Source organism: Chrysochloris asiatica, unplaced genomic scaffold, assembly GCF_000296735.1.
Source record: "Chrysochloris asiatica unplaced genomic scaffold, ChrAsi1.0 scaffold00184, whole genome shotgun sequence".
Lineage (NCBI taxonomy): Eukaryota > Metazoa > Chordata > Mammalia > Afrosoricida > Chrysochloridae > Chrysochloris > Chrysochloris asiatica.
Window position 1 is genome coordinate 4,255,416 of NW_006408702.1, and position 23,243 is coordinate 4,278,658.

Consider the following 23,243-nt stretch of genomic DNA (forward strand, 5'->3'; position numbering starts at 1 on the left):
GAAGAAGTGCAGCCAGAGTGCTCCTTGGAGGCCAAGAAGGCCAAACTTTGTCTCTCATACTCTGGACATATTGTCAGGAGGGACCAGTCGCTGGAGAAGAATATCATGTTTGGTAAGGTGGAGGGTCAGAGAAAAAGAAGTAGACCCGCAGCAAGATGGATTGGCCAAGTGGCAGCATCAGTGGGATCAAACACAGCAATGATCATGAGGTTGGCCCAGGACTGGGCTGTGTTTCATTTGGTTGTGCGTAGGGTCACTATGAGTCGGTACCTACTCGGTGGCACCTAACTACAACAACTTAGAGCTTTCCCACCATCTCTTCCCACAGATGCAGTCAATTTGATTTCTGAGTATTCCATCTGGTGAGTTCCAGGTGTATAGTCATCTTCTAAATTGTTTAAAACAGGCATTTGCAATGACGAGGCCATTGGTCTTGAAAAATTCTATCATGCAATCTCCAGGCTCGTTTCATCACCAAGTCCGTATTTTCCAACTACTAATCCTTCCTCTCTGTTTCCAACCTTTGCATTCCAATCACCAATGATTTTCAATACATCTTGATTGCATGTTGAATCAATTTCAGAATGAAGAAGTTAGTAGAATTCTTCAATTTCATCACTGGCTTTAGTGGTCGGTGTGTAAATTTGAATAACAGTGATATTAACTGGTTTCCCTTTTGCAGGTGTATGGATAGTATCCTATCACAGTGTTGCACTACAAGACAGATCTTGAAATGTTCTTTTGATGACGAATGTGGTGCCCTTTCTCTTCAATTTGTCATTCCCTGCATAGTAAACCACGTGACTGTCAGATTTTAAATCACCAATACCAGTCCGCTTCAGGTCACTAATGCCTAGGACATCGATGTTTATGTGTTCCATTTCAGTTTTGACAGTTTCCAATTTTCCTACATTCACACTTTGTACATCCCATGTTCCATTTATTAGTGGATGTTTACAGCTGTTTCTTGTCACTGTTAGTTGTGTCCCATCATTAACTGAAGGTCCTGAAGGCTTTACTCCATTCGCATTATCTCAATCAACTCTCCTTTGCGGAGGCAGCTCTTCCCACACTTACTTTAAGTTCCTTTCAAGCTGACAGGCTCATCTTCCAACACTATACCTGACAATATTCTGGTGCTCTTCATCATGTTTAAATATACAATATTCTGGCGCTGAAAGTGTTCAGCCATTCATAAGGTTTTCTGTGAACAAATATTCAGAAGCAGTCGGACTCTCCTTCCTAGTCTGTGTTCCTCTGCAAGCTCAGCTGAAACCTATTCACTGTGGGTGACCCTGCTGGTATTTAAAATACCGGTGGCATAGCTTCTAGCATCACAGCCACACACAAGCCACCACAGAATGACAAACTGACAGATGTGTGCTAGAGGAGTCTCACTAGAATGATCTAAAATCAAAAGTCTCCCTGCTGACAGTTCCTTATGATTTCGGAGACAGCATGACCCCTTGCATTCTAAGAAAGAGTTTACTTTGGAAAGGTCTTTGAGAATTGCAGCTCACCACTCCTGACTAATTAGAAACATAACAGAACCCAGAAACTGCAACTGAGAAGTAGTCTGCAGAACTCTGGAAAAACTACTTTTTCTATATTAAAAAAATTAAATTTTTTGTTCCTTAAATGTGCTTTAAAAAGTCATATTCAAAGTTTGCTTACTAAAGCAGGTTAGCAATACACATGGGGTTGTCATGTGTTGGAATCCATTTGACAGCACGTCGGTTTTAAAGTATGTTGAGCCAGAAGCGATCTGTAAGAGTTGCAGGTGAGCTCTGATCGTAGTGGCAATTTTAGAGGAAATGCACGCGCTGCAATGAACTGACCCCAGAAGAGGGGCTGGCTGCAAGCTGATGAAGGTCAGGTTGTAAGTGCACACAGGGGATGAGACCTGATCCATGACAGTGACCAGGAAGGCAGCATTGTGCCTCTCACAGACAGATGGCACAGGGTCATGTGACCCTCTGCACATCTGAGCACAGGGGCTTGGACCCTAGAGTCCCACATCCCTAGCAAGCCTGTGGGTCAGGGACTCTAGTGTGGACACCACTTCACGGCTACACTCATCTCTGGGGCCACCCATTTGTCATTCCAGGTGCATGCAAACCACAAAGTGGGTCCAGGCAGTGGCCCAAGCATATCACTCCCTAAGAAAGCAGCGTAACCCTCAAGTCTAATGTGGTCGACTGATCACCTGACCAGCCGTGGAATCTTTTCTGTGCTGGTTCTGTCTGCCACTGACTCTCAGAACAGTGATGGCACAGGATCGGCCCTGGTGTGAGGTGTGGGGGCTGTGGGCATGGACCCCTCTTCCTGGCGAGCAGCTCACTCCACAAACAGGTCTGCAAAGCCAGACTCATTCTGCTTCATTCAGAAGCACTCAGCGGCAACTGTGCTTAGGTGAGGGAGACACACACAGTTCCCCAACTCCCATGGCCTAAGGGAGATGAAAGGAGATGCTGCAGACACCATGGGGTCAGAGGAGATGCCACAGCAGGGGAGACATGTCACTGAAGAGAGACGCATCCCAAGTCCTGAGTCTGATGTCAGGGAAGGTTGGGAAGGACTGGATCTTTTGCTGTTTAAACAGAGAGAAATGGCGGGCTGATAAGGCAGTATTGTTGTTGTTATGTGCCATGGAGTCGGTTCCAACTCATAGCGACCCTGTACCGGGTTTCAGAGGCTGTAAATCTTTACGGGAGCAGAAAGCCTCATCTTTCTTCCGAGGAACAGCTGGTAGTTTCGAACTGCTGACCCTGAGGTTCACAGCCCGATTCGTAACCACTACGCTACCAGAGCTCCTTTAGAGCCCCACATATCTGTACTGGGCCTCCTAACCCTGAGTACTTTGATTTATCCTGTAGTACTTCACAACAACAACAACACAAGGATAGTTAAGGAGCTCTGGTACCGTAGTGGATACAAGTTGGGCTGCCAACCTCAAGGTCAGCAGTTTGACACCAGCTGTTCCGTGGGAGAAAGATGAGGCTTTCTGCTTCTGTAAAGATTTACAGCCTCGGAAACCATGTACAGGGTCGCTGTGAGTCAGAACCAACTTGATGGCACTTAACAACAATAAGGAGAGTCGCACTTACTACATGACTAGGCTTACAAACTCAAGACTAGATGGTTACCTCATGTGTGTCCATGGACAACCCCCAGCTCCTCATCATCCTGATCTAGCAAATTACACTTCATGAGTTTTTAAATGGCAGGACAACCTAACGCACTGTACAGGAGGCCGCAGCAATAGATAAGCCAGACTGTCACACGAAAGCCACCAGCACATTTAAAGATGTCGACATAAAACAGTAACATCATTACGTTAGCCATGTCAACCTGGTGTGGCGCTGTGGGCTAATGCGCCGGACTGCAAAGTCATTAGAACCACAGGGTCGGTGGTTCTAGCTCACCAGCTGCTCCTTGGAAACCCTATACAAGGTCGATATGGGTTGGAACTGACTCTGTTTAAACAACAAAAAAAGAAAACTGAGCAATTAGTATGTTTTTCTGTAAGTGAGTGATGCAAATAAAATCTCTAGGTTCCATTTAAAAGACAAAAGGAAAGCCATTTTGCAGCATGATTTGGTATTTCTCATGGCCAACCCCCTAGCACAGGACAAGACGCAGCAACAGAAGCAACAGCATTTTCCAGGCCAACAGTCATACACACCGCTTTCTTCTTGATTTTAGCAGCCTTCTGCATCCTCTGCGCAGCAGGTAAAAGAAAGGAAAGACAGATGGACACACCGGAAAGGAGCAGAGGCAGTGTTACTTGGTCCCATGGTTAGCACCCCAATACTCAGGATACAAGACCTGAACGGAAGACCTCTGTGGGCACAGGCAGACAAGCCACACTTTCATCATGGACGCAGGCTGTTCAGGAACCCCACCTTCCACCCTCATACTCTTGTTTCTCAAGAGCCATCTTGCTCTACGAAGGGTGTGACAGAGGATGGGGGTGGGGGATCATAATCTGCTAGCAGAGAGCATGCACACTCTGGGGAGGAGAAATGGACTTCTGAGGGGAGGACGCGAAGTCCAGGTCACTCTGCTCTGGGCACTGACAGCTGGCGGGACTCTCCTCCATGCCACTGTGCAGGCTGGACTACATACTCTCTCCTGCCCGCCACAGAGGGTGGATGTCTGGCGTCCTTTGGCCTCCTTTGCCTGAGGCTGGTATGTGGGATGGAAGGAGAACCATGCCTCCTCACCCCCACTTACAGGGAGAGTCTACAAACACCACGCTGTCCATGGGACTGAGGTTGTTGTTGCGTCACTACGCCCCCCATCCTGGCCTCGGCCAGCTCTGTACAGCCCAACACACGATCATGCAACATATGCTTAGAACATTCACTGAGCACCCTGAGCGCATGCATTTAAATAACACAGACAGGGTGTCTTCTCCTCTGCCAGCCCTTGCAGTGATGTTAACTGTCAAACTGGGACTTGAGGCTCTACATAAACATGTGCTATCATTTGAGTGCTATAAAAATCATGTTTCCTGAGGGTCAGGAGCGCTGGGGAAGGAAGGCCCAGCCTGAACACTCTCTCTTCCCTGAGAGTGCCCTGTTCTCACCCAGATCTGTGGGGTCAGGGAAAGTCTGCATAGCTGACACACAGGACCACGCCCCTGACACCGCTTGCCCTGAGTGTTGCCCAATAAATCAGAATCCACATGGATAGGCTGAGGTGAGCGGACGCTGCTTTTCGGACTGTACCTTGACACGGCTGACGGCTTCCTGTGCCTGCATCATCCGGATGTTCTTGGATGGGTTCCGCTCTGACAGCAGCTGGGTGGACCCCAGGTAGTTGGCAGCAAAGATGATGCCATCAATGAGGTCCTCAGGTTCACAGGGCCCTGGAACTGACAGGGCATGGAGTCAGTACGTCCCCCAACACAGGGCTTACGTAGTGATGTCCACAGCGCTGAACACAGCAGTACAGATGGGACTGAGAGGCAGGTAAGAGCACCACCTTCTGAGTTCACTGAGCGAGGGCAGGTCACTGCACAAAGTTGGCCCCAACCCAGAAAACTCGGCCTGATGGGAGCCCAGGCAGCAGTCACTGTACTACTCAGCATCCCAGGGGAGAGCCACATGCCATAACACCAGAAGGTTCCATTGCCCACCACACATGACAGCACATCCCCGGCCTGCCACAAAACCCTGTGGAACTCGTGGTTCAAGACTGTCCTTTGGCCTCAGCCCCTTCCCAGGCTTGCTCCGCCTCTCTCCTGTGGGCTCCAGCCTTTCTGTAACCTCTCAGGATGTCCCCCAACACCCCAGGTTCCGGTTGTAAAATGGGGTTCGGCTTCCAGCCTGTTGCCTCCAGGCCAGCACCATGCAACCTCACTTTCTGCGATTAGGGAAGATTTGCTGTCCACTGCAGCTGCCAGTGGCCATGTGTGGGTTCTGAGCACTTGTAATGTGGCCAGTGTGACTGAACCACTGAGTTTCCTGTTCTAGCTTGTTGTTGCTTTAAGTGCCGTCGAGTGGATTCAGACTCACAGAGACCCTGTACAGGGTTTCCAAGGAGTGGCTGCTGAGTTTGAACCACTGAACGTGTGGTTTAAACCGACCTTGCTGTCCAGTGCTTTATCCCACAGACCACACCAGGACCCCTATTTCATGGTTATTAATTTGGTGTGACACTGTGGGTCAATGCACTAGATTGCAAGATTGTTTTGAACTGCAAGGTTGGTGGTTCAAGCTCACCCAGGCACTCCTTGGGAAGCCTACACAGGATCACAATGACTTAGAACTGACTCTATGGCACTTAACAACAACAATTTAAACATAAGGACTCACATGTGATTAATGCCTGCTGCACTAGACAGTACATTTCTAATGAGGCAGATATCAGCAAACTTTTTCTGTAAATGGCCAGATGGTAGCTCTTTGAGGTGCTATGGCCCGGGGGTCTCTATGGTAGCTCTTCATCTCTGCCATGCAGCATAAAACAGGTCACAGATAATGTGTCAAGTGTGTGTGAGCATGACTGTGCTCCAATCACCAGACTTTAGGGATGTACTTTCTCTGCTGATCACAGCCAAGCCTCTGGAAAGCACTGCTGTGTGTGAACTCACCCTTCATCAGCACACCCCAGACAGGCTTGATCCCATGACTCCATCCACACCATTTAATGATGCTACCCAGGAATTCAGGATTGGAGGAAGACTCATTAACAACTTACGATATGCAGATGATACAACCTTGCTTGCTGAAAGTGAAGAGGACTTAAAATACTTACTGATGAGGATCAAAGAGCACAGCATGGGTTGTATCTCACTGTAAAGAATACAAAATTCCTCACCACTGGACCAGTAAACAACATCAAGATAAAAGGAGAAAAGATTGAAGTTGTAAAAGACTTCATTTTTCTTGGATCAACCATCAACTCTTGGAAGCAGCAGTCAAGAAATCAAATGATGTAATGCATTCGACAAATCTGCTGCACAAGACCTCTTTAAAGTGTTGAAGAACAAAGATGTCAGTTTGAGGACTAAGGTGAACCTGCCCCAAGCCATAGAATTTTCCGTAACCTCCTATGCTTGCAAAAGTTGGACAGTGAATAAGGAAGACCCTAGACAAATTGATGCATTTGAATTATTGTACTTGAAGAAAATATTAAAAGTACCATGGACTTCCAAAAGAACAAACAAATCTGTGTTGGAAGAAGTACTGCCAGAGTGTTCCTTGGAAGCCAGGATGGTCAAACTTGGTCTGTCATACTTCAGACATATTATCAGGAGAGACCAGTCTCTGGAGAAAGACATCATGTTTGGTAGAGTGGAGGGTCGGAGAAAAAGAGCAAGACCCCCCAAGGAGATGGACTGGCACAGTGGCAGCAGCAAAGGACTCACACATAGCAACAATTGTGAGATTGGCCCAGGACTGGGCACTTTTTTGCTCGGTTGGGTGTAGGGTCACTATAAGTCGATACTGACTCAATGCACCTAAGAATTCTGTGCCACTAAGTCCAGGAGACTTTTATTTTTCCATTGTAATTTTACCACTGCCTCTTTCCTCACTGAATCCAACATGATGACCATGTCCATTTTTTGCCTCCTCCTCCCTGTCTAGTTGCCCCATCTCAGCTCCCTAAGCTTGATCTCCTCCGTAAACCCTGACCCAGCCATTGGACCACCTTTCCTTCTGGCCTTCCTTCCTGCCAGGCCAACACTTCTTATGTGTGAATAACATCGTCATTCTCTGAACCCCAAACGCAAAGGCACCTCCATCTCAAAATGCCCAGAGGATCCTCCCATCTCCATACCACCTCCACCATATTTCCCCTTCTCAGAATGCTGCCACCACCACACTCCCAGCTATGTAGACAGAAATGTTACCCGTCCTCCTTCACCCCCCAGGTCTAACCCACCCCCAAGTCCCATCAGTTTGCCCATCTGACATATCTTCAGTGTGTCCACTTTCTCCAGTTCTTACCACCATCAGCCACTTCCTTGGCCAGTCCATGTGAATCCACGACCCCCAGAAGATGTTCATGCTGTGCTGAGATGGTCCCGTTGAATCGTGAATCCGACCACAGTTTCCACTTCTGTCCAAACTGCTTGGGGCCTTCCACTGGTCTCCACGGAAGCTGTGTCCTTGAGCTGGTCAGCAGGGCCTGCCTAGTTGCCAAGCGATGTTTCACCAGCCATGCCAGCTGCCCTACACTTCCTACAGTGGCGTGTTTTTTTGGAGCTCGGTGACTCCATACAATAAGCACTGGACTGCGAGCCACAAGGTTTGCGGTTTGAGCCCACCAGCCACTCCATAGGAGAAAGACGAGGCCTTCTGCTCCTGTGAAACTGAAAGGCTTCGCTATGAGTCTGAACCGAATTGATGACATTTAACAACAATAAGTGCCGTACTTCCTCCTGCACCTGCTGGGCCACACCTGAAATACTTTCTCTGTTCTCGTCCCTTCCTTCACTTGCCACTCAGTGGTCATTTTCTCAGGGAGCTCTGCCTGGTTTTCCATTATGTTCCCTTCTAGCACCGTGTACCTTTCATTTATAACACTTGGACCTTTTCGTTCGTAGCTGTGATTGGTCCGTTCTTTCCCATTATAAATGCCTTCGGAACAGATACCGTGCCAGACTTTGCCCATGGACACAGCGGCACGTAGTTGTTGCTGTATAGTTGAACAGCCACAACAAAACACCCCACATCCTCTTCACAGTCATTCCAATGCCCGAGTCCGCCGGTGCTGCCATTCTGTATTCTGAGTGTCTCCTAACCTAGGGGGCTCACCTTCCAGCATTCAATCAGACAAAATTCTTATCCACTGAGTTTTCTTCAGCTGATTTCCAGAAGGAGATTGTCGGGTTTTCCTTCCTCATCACTCGTAGTCTGGAAGCACCATTTAAACCTACAAACCAAGGGTGACCCGGCTGGTATCTGAAATTAGCCACTTGTTTTATCAACAAAATCTCCCTGTACGTATACAGAATAATTGCTCAAAATAAACCCTATATTTTCATTCCTTTGTATTTTTATTATTTTTAAAAGGAATATGCCGATATACGATAGAATGAACATAAAACTAATGTTCTCCCATGTAAACTATCATAAAATACAAAATAAAACATTTTTAAAAAACAAGGATTCTGTGTCCTCTCCTTGGATGCTTGCTTGCCCCCATGGAGCTACTTGGATAATGCCTTTGGAAGCCCTCCCAGGAATCATCAAGTTGAACCACTACATCCACCAGTACCTAGAAGCCACTGCAGCCTCCGAGTCTCCTGGGCCCTCTCCGACAGCCCAGAGCCCTCATCCAGCCCCATCCCTGTCAGCTGGGTCTAGAGGAAATCACGTCTCTAGCCACAAAGGGGAGGGGTGAGTGGAAGGGGAAGGCTTCCAGAGACTGTATCCTGCAGTGGAGGGCAGTTCTCCTTCAGAGACAATGTCCAGGGGCTCAATTTGGGAAAGTTGGGTCCCCTCTTCTGCAGTGACCACACGGAACCAGCACTCTGATCCTTGCAGGTATAACTAGGTAGAGCATGCTAATATTATGGGTACAATGATGCTAAAAGACCCCTTAGGGGCTATTGAAGAACCCAGGGATTCTGGTGGGGAGATGAGAAGATGAGACTTCTGACTTCTCCCAATAATGCAAGACCAGACTTCCCTCAACGTGAGGCTCTGGTGTGACTGCGTCATTGGAAGGCAGTTAGGAAGCAGGCCCCCACAGCCTAGGTCCTTCCTGACAGCCACACACCAGGAACTGCTGCAGATGGGGCAGGCCCCAGCCTGAGACAGCAGTGACTTGGTGGCCAGTCAGCTCTGAGGGTGGCAAAGATTGCTATGAGGAGCAACAGATGTGTTCTTCCCTTTTGGTTTCCTTACTCCACATCTTTGCACATTTCATTAGGATATTTGGCTTTGTCTTCTCAAGCTGACCTTTGAAATGTTCTGTTCACATTTTTTCTTTTTTTAAGTTCTTACTGTGAATTGAGTGCTTGTTACATGGGAGGAACATCGATTTTACACATCCTATCGCATTTCTTTTCATTACAACATTTACAATCCCCTCCGTGCATCATCATTCAACAGGATTTGTTTTTGGCGGTGGGGGATGTACACCAAAACACTCAGGAATATATAATCATTTAAACAACCAAAGGGCACATTCTGCAAGTCTGCCTCCTGGCCACCAGCACACAGCCTTTCTCTTTCCATGAATCTAGAGTCCTCAGCTGCTCCCTCTCTCCATGTCATCATCTCTGCCTCCATCTCTGGTGTCGCTGCTTTTCTGGATAGGGTCTCACATTCCGCTTATGCTCTGTCCTAGGGTCCTCTGTTCCTGGACTGTAAGATTAACTATTGATAGTCCTAGGGTCCTCTGTTCCTGGACTGTAAGATTAACTATTACCCCCTTTTTGTTACAAAACTTTGACCTTTACGATTGTGTCTGTTTACTGTTTTACATCTTCATTTCTTCCATTTGCTTTCGCATCTCTGTGCTGGAGAGCAAGTTTCACAGCCTCTTCTGACATCCAGTTTGGGGTCTTTTCTTTCTTCTCCGCTTCTTAATAATAATCATTTGTTTTCTTCCTGTATGATGTTCTTCATGTCATCCCACAACTCTTCCGGTCTTTGATAGTTAATATCTCATACATCAATCTGTTCTTGAGGTGATCTCTAAATTCAGGTGGGATATGTTCAAGGTCATATTTTGACTCTCGCTGACTTGTCTTAATGGTCTTCTGCTTTAGCCTGAACTCACATAAGAGCAATTGATGGTTTGTTCCACAGTCTGCCATGATACTGTTTTGGCTGATGAGATGGAATTTTTCTATCCTCTCTTTCCACAGATGTAGTCGCTGGGAGGGGTGGAGCATTTACAACTCCTGAAGCTAAAGTCATATGAGAGGGAACAGGGAGTCTCGGGTTCCCCGGCTACACCCAGAGTCACATGCGAAGGACCCAAGGATGCAGACTCCAAGGCCTTACCCTGGGAACTTACAGAGTCAAAGACAATGGGGTGGAGCCCAGCAGTCTTTGTTTTACACACACACATACACACACTCAGATTTCACTGACATATGGCCAGTGTGGGGGGCAACTAGTTTCCAGCCAACAAGACCTGCACCCTCTGACATCATCTTAGAAATGAAACAACAAGGAACACCTTGGAGTCAAACCCTCTGAAAGGCCACAGGCCACTGCCGTCCCCTCACACAAGGGCTGGCACATGAGCTTCTAGAGAACACTGTTCTGGACAACCTACCCTGAGACAAAGAGAAAGAATGGCTGAGCTGACTTCCTGAGGATTTCAAGCTGCAATCATGCTGCTAAATTCCACCTTGGGTGCCTATGTGTTTGTCTCTGAAGATGATGCATGTTCTAACGCTGTGTGCCCCTGGGAGAGTAATGCAGGAATGGAGGCTAAGGTTGAGACTACAGAACATGGGGGCAGCATCAGGGGAGGGACCCTGCATTGTGGGCCAGCCCAGGCCTGTCAACAGGTCGGGGAAGCCAGGGCCACTCTAGAAGGTCCTCCACCTTGGCCTCTGGGGCACCTGATGGCCAACACTTTTGCTTTCATTGTCTGTAGATAAGTTTGTTCTTGCAGTGACTGTGGTTCAGAGGCATCAAACAAGTCAAAGGGGGAACGTAACTGAGAGATGGTGCATCATTTTGCTCTGCTGGATAACGCTGCTTGTCCCAGTGATCCTTGAGAACAGGGTCTCACACCTTTGGTGGTGCCCAGGGCTGATGCTGACAAATGTCCTCCCTCCACCACCTGTAAGGTGGGTGGTGACAGATGACACAGTTAGGTATGGGGGCCTAAGTCTTCCTTTCTGAATTTGACTGCCGTCTCCCGAAGCTGCTGTCTTTTTACTTCTTCCTCATTATTTCTCCTATGGCCACACGACCTTGGCAAGCTCACTAGACCTTCTTGAGGTTTATGATCCCATTTTAACTCATGCTCCTGTGAAGCTCTATTAAGCCCTATCTACCTATCCCCTGGTGTGGCGCTGTGGGCTAATGCGTCAAACTGCAAAGCTGTTTGAACTGCAAGGTTGGCGGTTCAAGCTCACCATCTGCTCCTCAGAAAACCTATACAGGGTCACTATGGGTCAGAATTGACTCGATGGTACTTAACAACACCCTATCCCCTGGAAAGAGCATCAGCAGGCCTGTTCCCGGAAGGGGTGAGGGTGACTAACTCAAAATATCCAAGAGGTAGTTCCATGAGGAACTGAAGGCTTCTATACAAACCCCACCAAACTCTGCTCCTCTATCAATGGATTCTTTTGTTAACAGAAAACAATAGGCCCAGTAGTACCACCAATGTCAACTTGACAGACTTTGCAAGGAGAAGAGGGTCCAACTGGGGCAGTGGGGGATCTTATTCACTCACAGGACGCTCAATCCCAATTACAAAATGCAAAACCAAATTATTAAACCACTAATGCAGTTGGCCCTACATTTTGGTATAAAGAGTTCTTTCTTTGATTCGCTCTTGAACTAACCCTGAGCTGAGACCACCAGAGGGAGACAGAATGACGGAAGGATAAAGATACCATTTTAAATGCAATCCTCTCTCCCTAGAGAGCAATTGCTGCTTATTTTATTTTTATGGAACGCATTACTCTTACATAAGCATATGTATAATGAGTCACATAGCTTGGAGAAGGAGAATAACACCGTGGCTTCCTCCCTGATGGGTCCCCAGCAGAAAGAGGTGAGAGACTTCCATCTGAAATACCTACTTCCAAAAACCCTAGGTCCTCCGACCTCTCAGCTAGCTCGTGGCAAAGGAAAGAATGAAAGGACCCAAGAAGCCACACTTTGAAGTCCCCACCTTAATACCTCTGAGGAAAAACCTCCCGGAATCAGGTCATGAACAGAAGTTTCCAGTTGAGACAGGGAGGAAGTGGGGTCCAGAAATCAGGATTGATCATGGGCCATTTACTGACTGACATCTTATGACCGAAATCCTGAGGAATGTGGAAGCCTGTTCTCCTCCTTACTTGAGCAATTATAAAGATGTGCAGGACAAGCCCAGGGGACATGACTGAGCAGTCACATTCTGGGACAGGCCATTAAGAAAGATCACCCTTAAAAAGTCCATGTTTTAGGGGACTTGCCATTAGGGAAGACCACTCATAAAAAAATGTGTATTTACTTCTTTGTAAGTCTTTGTGTGTATGGTGCTATGGGTTAATGTGCTGGACTGCAAAGTTGATTTGAACCACAAAGTTGGTGGTTCATGCTCACCAACCGTTCCTTGGAAATCCTATACATGGTCGCTATGGGCCAGAACAACTTGATGGCACTTAACAACCTCAGCAAAGGTAGTTTACAGGTCAGAATGGCTTACCTAGTGCCCTAGGCATAACTTTAAAGCACAAACCTTCCACTGGGACTAAAGAGAATGCTAGCCCCAGGAGGGTCTGAATTTGTTCTGTCTGTTCCTACCAGAGGCCTTTGCGGTAGAAGCCATCTTGAAGAAATGCTACACAGATGCCCAATTAGCCTGGCTCCTTCTAAACAGGCCATCTCTGGAAACCCCTGCCCATCCCTGTCAATAAACCTGGTATCTTTTATCTATCCAAATGGGGGTTAGGTGCTGCATTAAGCCCTCCCCAGCTCCACTTGCAAGCCTCTTTCCTATAATAAGCCTTTACTCTTATGGAAAGGAGCTCTGGTAGCATAGTGGTTACGAATCGGGCTGCTAACCTCAAGGTTGGCAGTTTGAAACTACCAACTGTTCTACAGGAGAAAGATGAGGCTTTCTGCTCCCGTAAAGATCTACAGCCTCGGAAACCCTGTGCAGGGTCGTTTTGAGTTGGAACCGACTCCACAGTACTTAACAACAACAACTCTTATGGAAACTCGACCTCACCTGACTATTCTTTTTCTTTCTTTTTTTAAAAGTTTTTATTGTGAATTGAGTGATAGTTTACATGGGAGAGCATCAGTTTTATACCATTGTTTCATTGCAATGATTACAATCACCTCCGTGTATCATCATTTAACAATATTTGCTTCTATTCCTTGTGTTTTGTTTGTTTGTTTGTTTTGTGTGTGTGCATGTTTAGGGAGTGGGGAGGATGTACAACACCAACACTCTCAAGAATATATAATCATTTAAACAACCAAAGGGCACGTTCTGCAAGCCTGCCTCCTGGCAGCCAACACACACCCTTTCTCTTTCCATGAGTCTAGAGTCCTTGGCTGCTCCCTCTCTCCATGTCCCCATCTCTGCCTCCATTTCTGGTGTTGCTGCTTCTCTGGATAGGGTCCCACATTCTGCTCGTGCTCGTCTCCCTTGATGGTCCTCGGGTCCTCTGTTCCTGGAATGTTCACCTGACTATTCTTAATCAACAGAAGGCAAGAACCCTCTCTTGACGGATGGAGATGCCATTAGCACTCCCTGTAACTCAACGAGCCAACCTGGAGCCAAGTGGCCACTGGGAGTTTTGTAGGGCACAGATTGGTGCTTGCTTCTCCCTGGGAGTCTTGGCAAGGGACTGCATAGATTCCAAGCACAACTGCAGGATCCACACCCTGACACATTCAGCCTGTGTGTCACAAGAGGACACCTCCTCCCAGTCTCAACAACCCTGTGAAATAGATCTCATCATCCCATTTTAACAAAGAAAGGCAAATGGCTTTCCCCAGTTCACAATTCACTGATTCATTGAAGTCTCAGAACCTTGTGGAGATACAAAGACTGAAACCATGTCATCCAATGGGCTAGAGGGAAGGCTGCCATCAACTCCATGAGAGTCCCCAGGAAGGGCATGCCACCGAAAATAATGTACAAGGGTCTGCCTTGGCAAGAATGTGAATAGCTGCCCTCTGAACTAGTGGCTGAAGGATGAGAAGAAATAAACAAGTGATAGAAAACAAAGGAGAAAAGAACTTTCCTGGTAGAGGCAAGGAAGGTGCAAAGGCACTATGGTAGCAGGAGTGGCAGGGAATAAAGGGTCTTAGAAGAGCTGAAAGATGTTTAGATGGCCTGGGTGCAGGAGCGAGATGGCATTTGGTATGAATCAAGACTGCACAGAAAGTGCTGGTGAGATGTGAGGGGCCCTTGACTCCTATGGACAATCCCGACAGGGTACTGTCACTTCACCCGAGAAAGAAACTCTGGCTGTAGAGAGCGAACAGCAGACAGGACAAAGGGTGAGCATCTGGGTTGTATTCTGTCACCATACTTATCCAATCTGTATGCTGAGCAAATAATCTGAGAAGCTGGATTATGTGAAGAAGAATATGGCATGAGGACTGGAGGAAGACTTATCAACAACCTGCGATACGCAAATGGTACAAACTTGCTTGGTGGAAGTAAAGAGGACTTGAAATACTTACTGAGGAAGATAAAAGAATGGGTGGCAGCTCAATGTAAAGAAAACAAAAGATCTTCACAACTGAACCAACAGATAACATCAGGATAAACAGAGAAAAGACTGAAATCAAGGACTTCATTTTGCTTGAATGCACAACCAACACTCATGGAAGCAGCAGTCAGGCAATCAAATGATGCGCTCCATTAAGAAAATCTGCTGCAAAAGACTTACTTCACGTTTTAAAGAGCAAAGACTCTGAGATTCGCCTGATCCAAGTAATGGTATTGTCAATCAGCTCATATGCATTTGAAAGGAGGACGATGAATAAGGAAGACCCGAGAAGGACTGGTGCATTTTGAATTATGGTGTTGGAGAATATTTAAAAGGACCATGTTCTTCTGGCAAGTAGAATAAACAATTCTGTGCTGGAAGTACAATCACAATGCTTCTTAGAAGCCAGGATGGGGAGATTTTGTCTGTCATACTTCAGACACAAGTCCCTGGAAGAATGACATCATGCTTGGTAAAATGGAGGACCCATAAAAAATAGCAAGAACCCCAATGAGATGGATGTACACAATGGGCTCAAACATAACATCATGTGAGGCTGGCACAGAACCAGGCAGTGTTTCATTCTGTTGTACATAGGGTCACTAAGAATCCAAACCGACTCAACCACACCTAACTACAACAACAATTAACGTGTTTATATAATGATTATTAATGGCTGTTAAGATAGTAGAACTGGAGCAAAGTTCTATTCTGGGGAAAAAAAGGGGGGGGGGAGCAGGTAGCCATAAATTGGAAATTATTTGACAGCAACTTTTACGTTTTTAACAATGTCACAAAGAGCCCAGACACCACTTACCAACTGATGGAACAACACAATACCCACATGGTTATTTTGCCCTCAAAGTGAAACTGAATTAGATTGTGCATCTACATCTAACTATGACTTTACAGGGCTGAGGAACATGTTAAGCAACACCATAAGAATTCAATCAGGAAAATCCAAACTGTGGGAGATTCTACAACACACACAACAGAGTTTCTTCCTCAACAGCATCGACAACAACAACAACAACAACAAAATGGCAGGAAAGCAAGAGAAGAGATGAACAGATAAACTATAAAGTAAAGAGACATTACAGAATGATGAAATACAAAGATGAGTCAAAAATTATCCACATTCTGGCTGAAGAATTCATTAATCAACTTTCAGAAAAGGCAAATCATTTTTTGACATAATCGCCTTGCTTTTCAATACACTTGGTCTGTCAACAAGCTTTCATAGTCCCTTATTAAAAAATGTTTTAGGCTGAGCTGCGGGCCACAAACGCACCACGGTCTTCACCTCTTCATCAAAAGTGAATCCTCGTCCTTGAAGGGCTGCTTTCAGGGGACCAAACGGGTGAGAGTCCAGTGGAGCAATGAGGACTATATAGGGAGGATGCTTTAACACCTCAAAATGAAATTTATGTAGAATGTCTACAGTGTGGGCAGAGGTGTGAGGATGTGCATTATCATGCAAGATCACAATGGCCTTGGATAGCAGGTCTCTGCGTTTAATCTGAAATTTAGGCTTCAGCTCTTCAGTGAATATCTCACTGTTGTGAGTACTGTTGATTGTTGAACCTTTTACCTGACAATGTTCCAATACTGGACCTTGAGAATCCCAGAACACTGAAAGCATCAGTTTTCCAGCTGATGGTTGACTTTTGAACATTTCCTTGGTCGGCGATTGAAAATATTTGCATTTCATATGCTGTTGTTTACTCTCAGGCTTGTAGTGATGAATCCATGTCTCATCATTAGTAACACTTTTTTTTTTAAATGTTTTATTGTGAATTATGTGATAGCTTACACGGGAGAACATTAGTTTTACATTCATTCTATCGCATATCATTTCATCGCCATGGTTACAATCCCCTCCATGCATCATCAACCAACCAAAGGGTATGCACTACAAGCCTGCACCCCGATCATCAGCACACAGCCCCTCTCCCTCTCTGGATCTAAAGTCCCCAGCTGCTCCATCTCTGCACGTCATTGTCTCTGCCTCCATCTCTGGTGTCACTGCTTCTCTGGGTAGGGTCCCGCCTCTGCTCTTTTCCACTGATGGTCCCAGGGACCTCTGGTCCTTTCCAATCCAGATATCCTGAATCAGAATCTACATTTGTTTTTAGCAAGTTCCCCAGGTGATTCTTATCATCGTGTTAAAGTATAAATTCTGACTCAGGCTATCTAGGTGGAAATAGAAATTCTCAGCAGGAGTCCAAACCAGATAAATTGGTTACAAGCCCTGTTCCCCTGAGCCTCTTTAGTAACAATTTTTTAAAAGAAACTTTTACCTTCCTTCATGTATCGGTCCAAATTTTGTTGCGAATGTTCAAGCACTTCTGTTTATGCTCTTACATGAGTTGTTTTAATACCCATCTCACACAAACTTTTCGAAACCCAGGTCTGTCATGAAGTATTTCATAGACAGAACCATGGCTGATTTGCCACCTAATCCACTGTCACTGGTCTATTCAACAGAATCATTTCACACACATGCTCAGTGTTGGCATCAGCCACAGACGCAGACACGCGTTTTGATATATAACTAGACTGCGGATAATCTTTTACTCACCCTCGTATGTTAAACAGTCTTAATGCATGGATCTTACTGGGATCTCCATTCAACCAAGCAAACTGCATATTGGGAAAGGTGAACACTGGATATTTAACGATAATAAAAATGATTCTTAATTTGATTTTAGTTGTGATCATTGTATTGGGGTGTTTTAAAAATATAGCTCCTATCTTTCAGAGATAAATATTAAAAAAGAAAATGATGTAAGTCTGAGATTTGCTTTAAAATAATTGGGACTGAGGTAACCTATAGATTTATGAATAAAACTTTATGGATGCACCAAAGCTTGCTTGAATAAAAATAGAGAGATGAATCCTTATTTGGCTAGAGTCTATATTGGAAAGATAATGTCTGCTCCTAAATAGAGAAATTTCATGCCTGCCAAGTAAAAACAGCCAAGTTGGACAAAGATGAAGGAAGGAAGATTGTAGAAGAAGCCATGCATTTGAATTATGGTGTTGGATAAAAAGCACCATGGACTACCAGAAGACCAAACAAGTCGGTTGTACAAGTACAGCCAGGATGCTCTTAGAAGCTGGAATGGTAAGGCTTCGTCTCTCATAGTTCGGACTTGTGATCAGGTGGGACCAGTCCCTGTAGAAGGACATCATGCATGGTAAAGTGGTAGGTCAGTGAAACACAGGAAGACCCCCAATGAGATGGATTGACAGAGTGACGTGTCAGCAGCAATGAGCTCAAACATGACAACAACTGTGCAGATGGCACAGGGGCACGGGACTGGGCCGTGTTTCATTCTCTTATACATAGGGGCACTATGATTCAGAAATGACTCAATGGCACTTAACAAAAACAACAAGTAAAAATACTCCTAGGAATTTTTACTTTGTAATGAGACAAAATGACTCGAAAGTTTCCATGAAAAATGAAATATCCAAGAATACCCAAGAAAGTTCTGGAAAAGAATGATGGAGGAATGGCAGGAACTAGCCCTACCAGGGAATAAAAATGCACCACAGATAGCCACTAAATCAAGAAGCTTGAGTCTAGTAAATGAATAAACAAATATGTATGGCCTTGGTGATAGAAACAATGTAGGAGATTGCATGCTAGAATTTTGCAAGACCAGTCACTTCTTCATTGCAAACACCTTCTTTAAAGAACACAAGAGGGAATTATACATATGGAACTCACCAGATGGAATACAAAGAAACCAAATTGATTAAATCTGTAGAAAGAGGTGGTGAAAAAGTTCTACATCATCAGCCAAGATAAAGTCAAGGGCAGACTGTGGAACAGACTATCAATTGCTCATATGCAAGTTCAGGCTGAACCTGAAGAAAATTAAACCAAGTTCATGAGCGCTAAAATATGACCTTGAACACATCCCATCTGAATTTAGAGATCATCTGAAGAAATTAAATGCTAAACACCGAAGATCAGAAGAGTTGTGGCATAACTTCAAGAAGAAATGACATTCAGGAAGAAAGCTAAAAGGCATTCAAAAGAAAAGAAAAAAGGAAATCACCAAAATGGATGTCAGAAGAGACTCTGAAACTTGCGCTCCAGTGTAAAGATGCTAAAGCAAATGGAAGAAATAATGAGGTAAAAGAGCCGAATAGAAAATTTCAAAGGTGAGCTCGAGAAGACAAAGTCAAATATTATAATAAAATGTGCAAAGACTTGGAGCTAGAAAACCAAAAGGGAAGAACACACTCAGCATTTCTCAAGCTGGAGGAACTGAATTAAAAATTGAAGCTTCAACTTGCAATATTGAAGGATTCCATGGTATAATACGGAATGATGTAGAAAGCATCAAAAGAAGATGGAAGGAATGCACAGAGTCACTGTATCAAAAAGAAATGATCAATGTTCAACCATTTCAAGAGGTAACGTATCATCAAGAGCCAATGATACTGAAGAAGTCCAAGGTGCATTGAAGGCACTGGCAAAGAACACGGCACCAGGAATTGACGTAATACAACTTGAAATCTTTCAACAAACTGATGTGGCACTGGAGGTACTCATTCATCTACATCAACAAATTTGGAAGGCAACTGCCTGGTCAACTGAGTGCAAGAGATCCATATTGGTGCCCATTCCAAAAAGAGGTGACCCAATGGAATGTGGAAATATCATTCATATCACATGCAAGTAAAATTTTGCTAAAGATAACACAAAAACAGCTGCAACTATAAATTGGCAGAGAACTTCCAGAAGTTCAAGTCAGATTCAGAAGCGTATGTAGAACAAGGGATATCATTGCTGACATCAGATGGATCTTGGATGAAAGCAGAAAATATCCGAAAGATGGTTGCCTTTGCTTTATTGACTATGCAAAGGCTTTCTATTGTGTAGGTCATGACAAGCTATGGACAACACTGCGGAAAACATAATTGTGCTCATGAAGAACCGGTACGTAGACCAAGAGGCAGTTGTTTGAACAGAACAAGGAAATACCGTATGGTTTAAAATTAGGAAAGGTGTGCTCCAGGGTTGTAGACTTTCAACATGTTTATTCAATCTGTATGCTGAACAAATCATCTGAGAACCTGGATTGGTGGTGGTGGTCATGGTAGTGTGCTGTGGAGTTGGTATTGACTCATAGGGACCATGTATAGGGTTTCCGAGGCTGTAAATCTTTACAGGATCAGAAAGCCTCATCTTTCTCCCGTGGAACTGCTGGTAGTTTCAAACTTCTGACCTTGAGGTTAGCAACCTGACAAGTAAACACTACGCTACCAGAGCTCCTTGAGAACCTAGATTATAAGAAGGAAAATGTGGCATCAGGATTGGAGGAAGACTCGTTAACAACCTGTGATACGCAGATGATACAATCTTGCTTGCTGAAAGCCAAGAGGACTTAAAATAACTGATGAAGATCAAAGACCACAGCCTTGGGTCTGGGTTGCACTTCAATGTAAAGAAAACAAAAATACTCACCACTGGACCAATAAACAACATACAAATGGAGAAAAGACTGAAGTTGTCAAAAACTTCATTCTGTTCAGCTGAACCATCAACACTTAAGAAAGCAGCCATAAAGAAATCAAATGCTGTATGGCATGGGGCAAATCTGCTGCACAAGAACAGTTTAAAGTGCTGTAGAGCCCAGACATCAGTTTGAGGACTAAGGTGTGCCTGACCCAAGGCATGCTATTTTCAGTAGCCTCATATGCTTGCGAAAGTTGGGACAGTGAATAAAGAAGATCATAGAATTGATGCATTTGAGTTATGGTGTTGGAGGAAAATAAGAAAAGTACCACAGACTGCCAAAAGAACAAACCAATCTATATTGGAAGAAGTACTGCCAGAATGCTTCTTGGAAGCCAGGATGGTCAGACTTTGTCTCTCATATTTCAAACATACTATCAGGAGGGATCAGTTCCCAGAGAAGGATATCATGTTTGGTAAAGTGGAGGGTTAGAGAAAAAGGAGAAAGACCCGCCCCCCGCCCCCCAAAGGAGTTGGACAGGCACAGTGGTGACAGCAATGAGCTCAGGTGTAGCAACAATTATGAGGTTGGCGCGGGACCAGGCAGTATTTCATTCTCTTGTGTGTATGGTCACCATGAGTCAGTACCGACTCCATGGCACCTAACAATAACAGGTCTGCACCTGCCATTTTTTTCCCTTTCATTCGTTTTGTTTGTTTATTCTTTCGTCCTCCTCTTCCTCTCCCTTGCTTTCTGGGCTTGCTATCTCCATTTTCCCTTTGTCTCCTTTTTTTCTGCCTCTATTTCCCAACCTCTGATGCTCCTTCCTTCCTTCCTCCCTCCCTCCCTCCTTCATTTCTTTCCTTTTCTTTCTTTCTTTCCCTTCCTTCCTTCCTTCTCTCTTTCTTTCTTTTTCATTCTGATTCTCTTATCTCTTTCTCTTCTACTTAGTCCTCTCTCTGATTGTGTTTAGGGAAAACACAAAAGAAAATTCCTTTTTTCTCTTTGATTTTCCATTTTTCTTGTTTTTTCCCTCTTCCTCTTTCCCCTCTTTGGTTTTTGTATTCTTTTTCCCAGATGTTGCTTGCTTTTTTTTCTCCCTTGTACTATTTCCTCTTTTTCCTGGTGTTTCCTTGTTTATTTGTTATACTTCTCTCTTGTGGCCATTTTCTCCTTTTGTCTCACCTGAAAGTAGATGACAACATTATACTACGTCAGTACAGTCCAGCCACTACCATACCCTGCACAATCCCAACCATTAGCAAGACTCAATACCAGCAGCTTTAAACAGGACCAAGGACAACAACCAGCACCAGCCAACTCCATGCTAAACTGAACTGCATGAACAGCCAGCAGAGAATGGTGAATAAGGTTACCCCCTAATTGCATCTACCAGGATGGCAGGTGGTGAGTGTATAAGAAAATATCATCTTAATACAAATACATCAGAATGTCTCAAAAGCAGCAGACAGTATCTGTTCACACAAAGAAATAAGACAGAGTGGTTCAAACAAGTGACCAAGAGGCAGAGTTAGAAAATATTTTTGAAGGGAAAAAAGGCATTGGAACTATCTAAAAACAAGAATTCAGGAGAATGATTTTTAGACACCACCAAATAATTTACAGAAAAGTTGAGTAAAACAAGGAAATTTTTAGGAAAACACTACAGGATAAGCAGCTAAAGGATAGAAGATAATATAAATACTGCAAACAGGAATCCAAAAAGAGTAATATTAATATTTCAGAAATAGAAAATACAAGGAAAGGGCAAAGGAGTAAATTTGACTCTACAGAAGCCCAAATTAGTCAACTTGAAGATAAATCACTCACTGCTAGTAGGCGAGGTAACAAATCAGAAAAAAGAATAAAATAACGTGAGAGAGTCTAGGATTCATGTGAAACAACATGAAGAGGAATAATTTATAGGTAATCAGAATGACAAAACAGGAGGAAAAAAAGAAAAGTTAGTTGAAGAGCTATTTGAAGAAAATTTCCCTAACATTAAGATAATCATTCAAGAAACGTAATGAAAACTTATCAGGAGACCTCTCAAAAGCAAATCACCAAGACATATCATAATCAAACTTTCCAAAATCAAAGATAAGGAAAGAATTTTTCGAGTTGCTCAGGAAAAATGAAAAGTGACCTAGAAAGGCGAACCAGTAACGTTAAGCTCTAGTTTCTCAGTAGGAACCATGAAGTCAAGAAGTCACTATAGAAGGTATGTAAAAGACGCGGAAATAAAAAACTTCTCAACCAAACTCACATGCCCAACAAAACTGTCCCTAAAATACAATGCCGAAATTAGAACAATTTCAAATTAACAGAAATTAAAGGAATTTATAACAACCAGGCCAATTTTACAAAAATGCCAAACACAGTACTGTGGACCGAGAACCAACGACAGAGGACAACGTGAGATTGACATACACAGCAACACCACCCGGAGCTGAATCCAGATACAGAAGTAGCCAAATTAAACAATGACGACAAGACTAAAAATAGGGAACAGAGCTATCAATTTATAATGATGATGGCTACAAAGTAAAAATAGGGAAAAGTGTAGTTATAGAACTTTCAAAATCAAGTAGATTTCAAGATAAAATTGATTGTTTCAAACTGAGGAAAGAATTAATATATTACAGGGTTGTTGTAAAGTACCGTCGAGTCGATTCTGACCCATAGCAACCCTGTAAGGGTTTCTGAGGAGCAGCTGCTGAGCTAGAACTGCCAACCCTGTGGTTCAAACGGCTTTGCAATCTGACGCATTAACACGCAGAGCCACACCAGGGCTCCACATTACAGGGCAGCCTGAAAGAAAAGGAATACACCTTCACATCAGATAAAGAAAAGTGAAAACCAAGAGAAGGTTTAGAAAACATCAAAACAAC

The 23,243-nt window shown here is 44.4% G+C and overlaps 1 protein-coding gene across 2 annotated transcripts in view; it reads right to left on the reverse strand.

Annotated features, from left to right (window-relative positions):
* The window catches only part of APBA2 (amyloid beta (A4) precursor protein-binding, family A, member 2), a 114,293-nt gene that overhangs the window by 50,182 nt on the left and 40,868 nt on the right, over positions 1 to 23,243 (reverse strand). Inside the window, exons 4-5 of one of the 2 annotated variants that reach the window (XM_006872141.1) lie at positions 4,734 to 4,879; positions 3,686 to 3,721 (exon numbers count right to left, since the gene is read on the reverse strand). In XM_006872141.1, coding sequence (XP_006872203.1) covers positions 3,686 to 3,721; positions 4,734 to 4,879 — 182 coding nt within the window. The remainder of the gene's footprint in view (positions 1 to 3,685; positions 3,722 to 4,733; positions 4,880 to 23,243) is intronic. The other variant, XM_006872142.1, reaches the window with a different exon arrangement.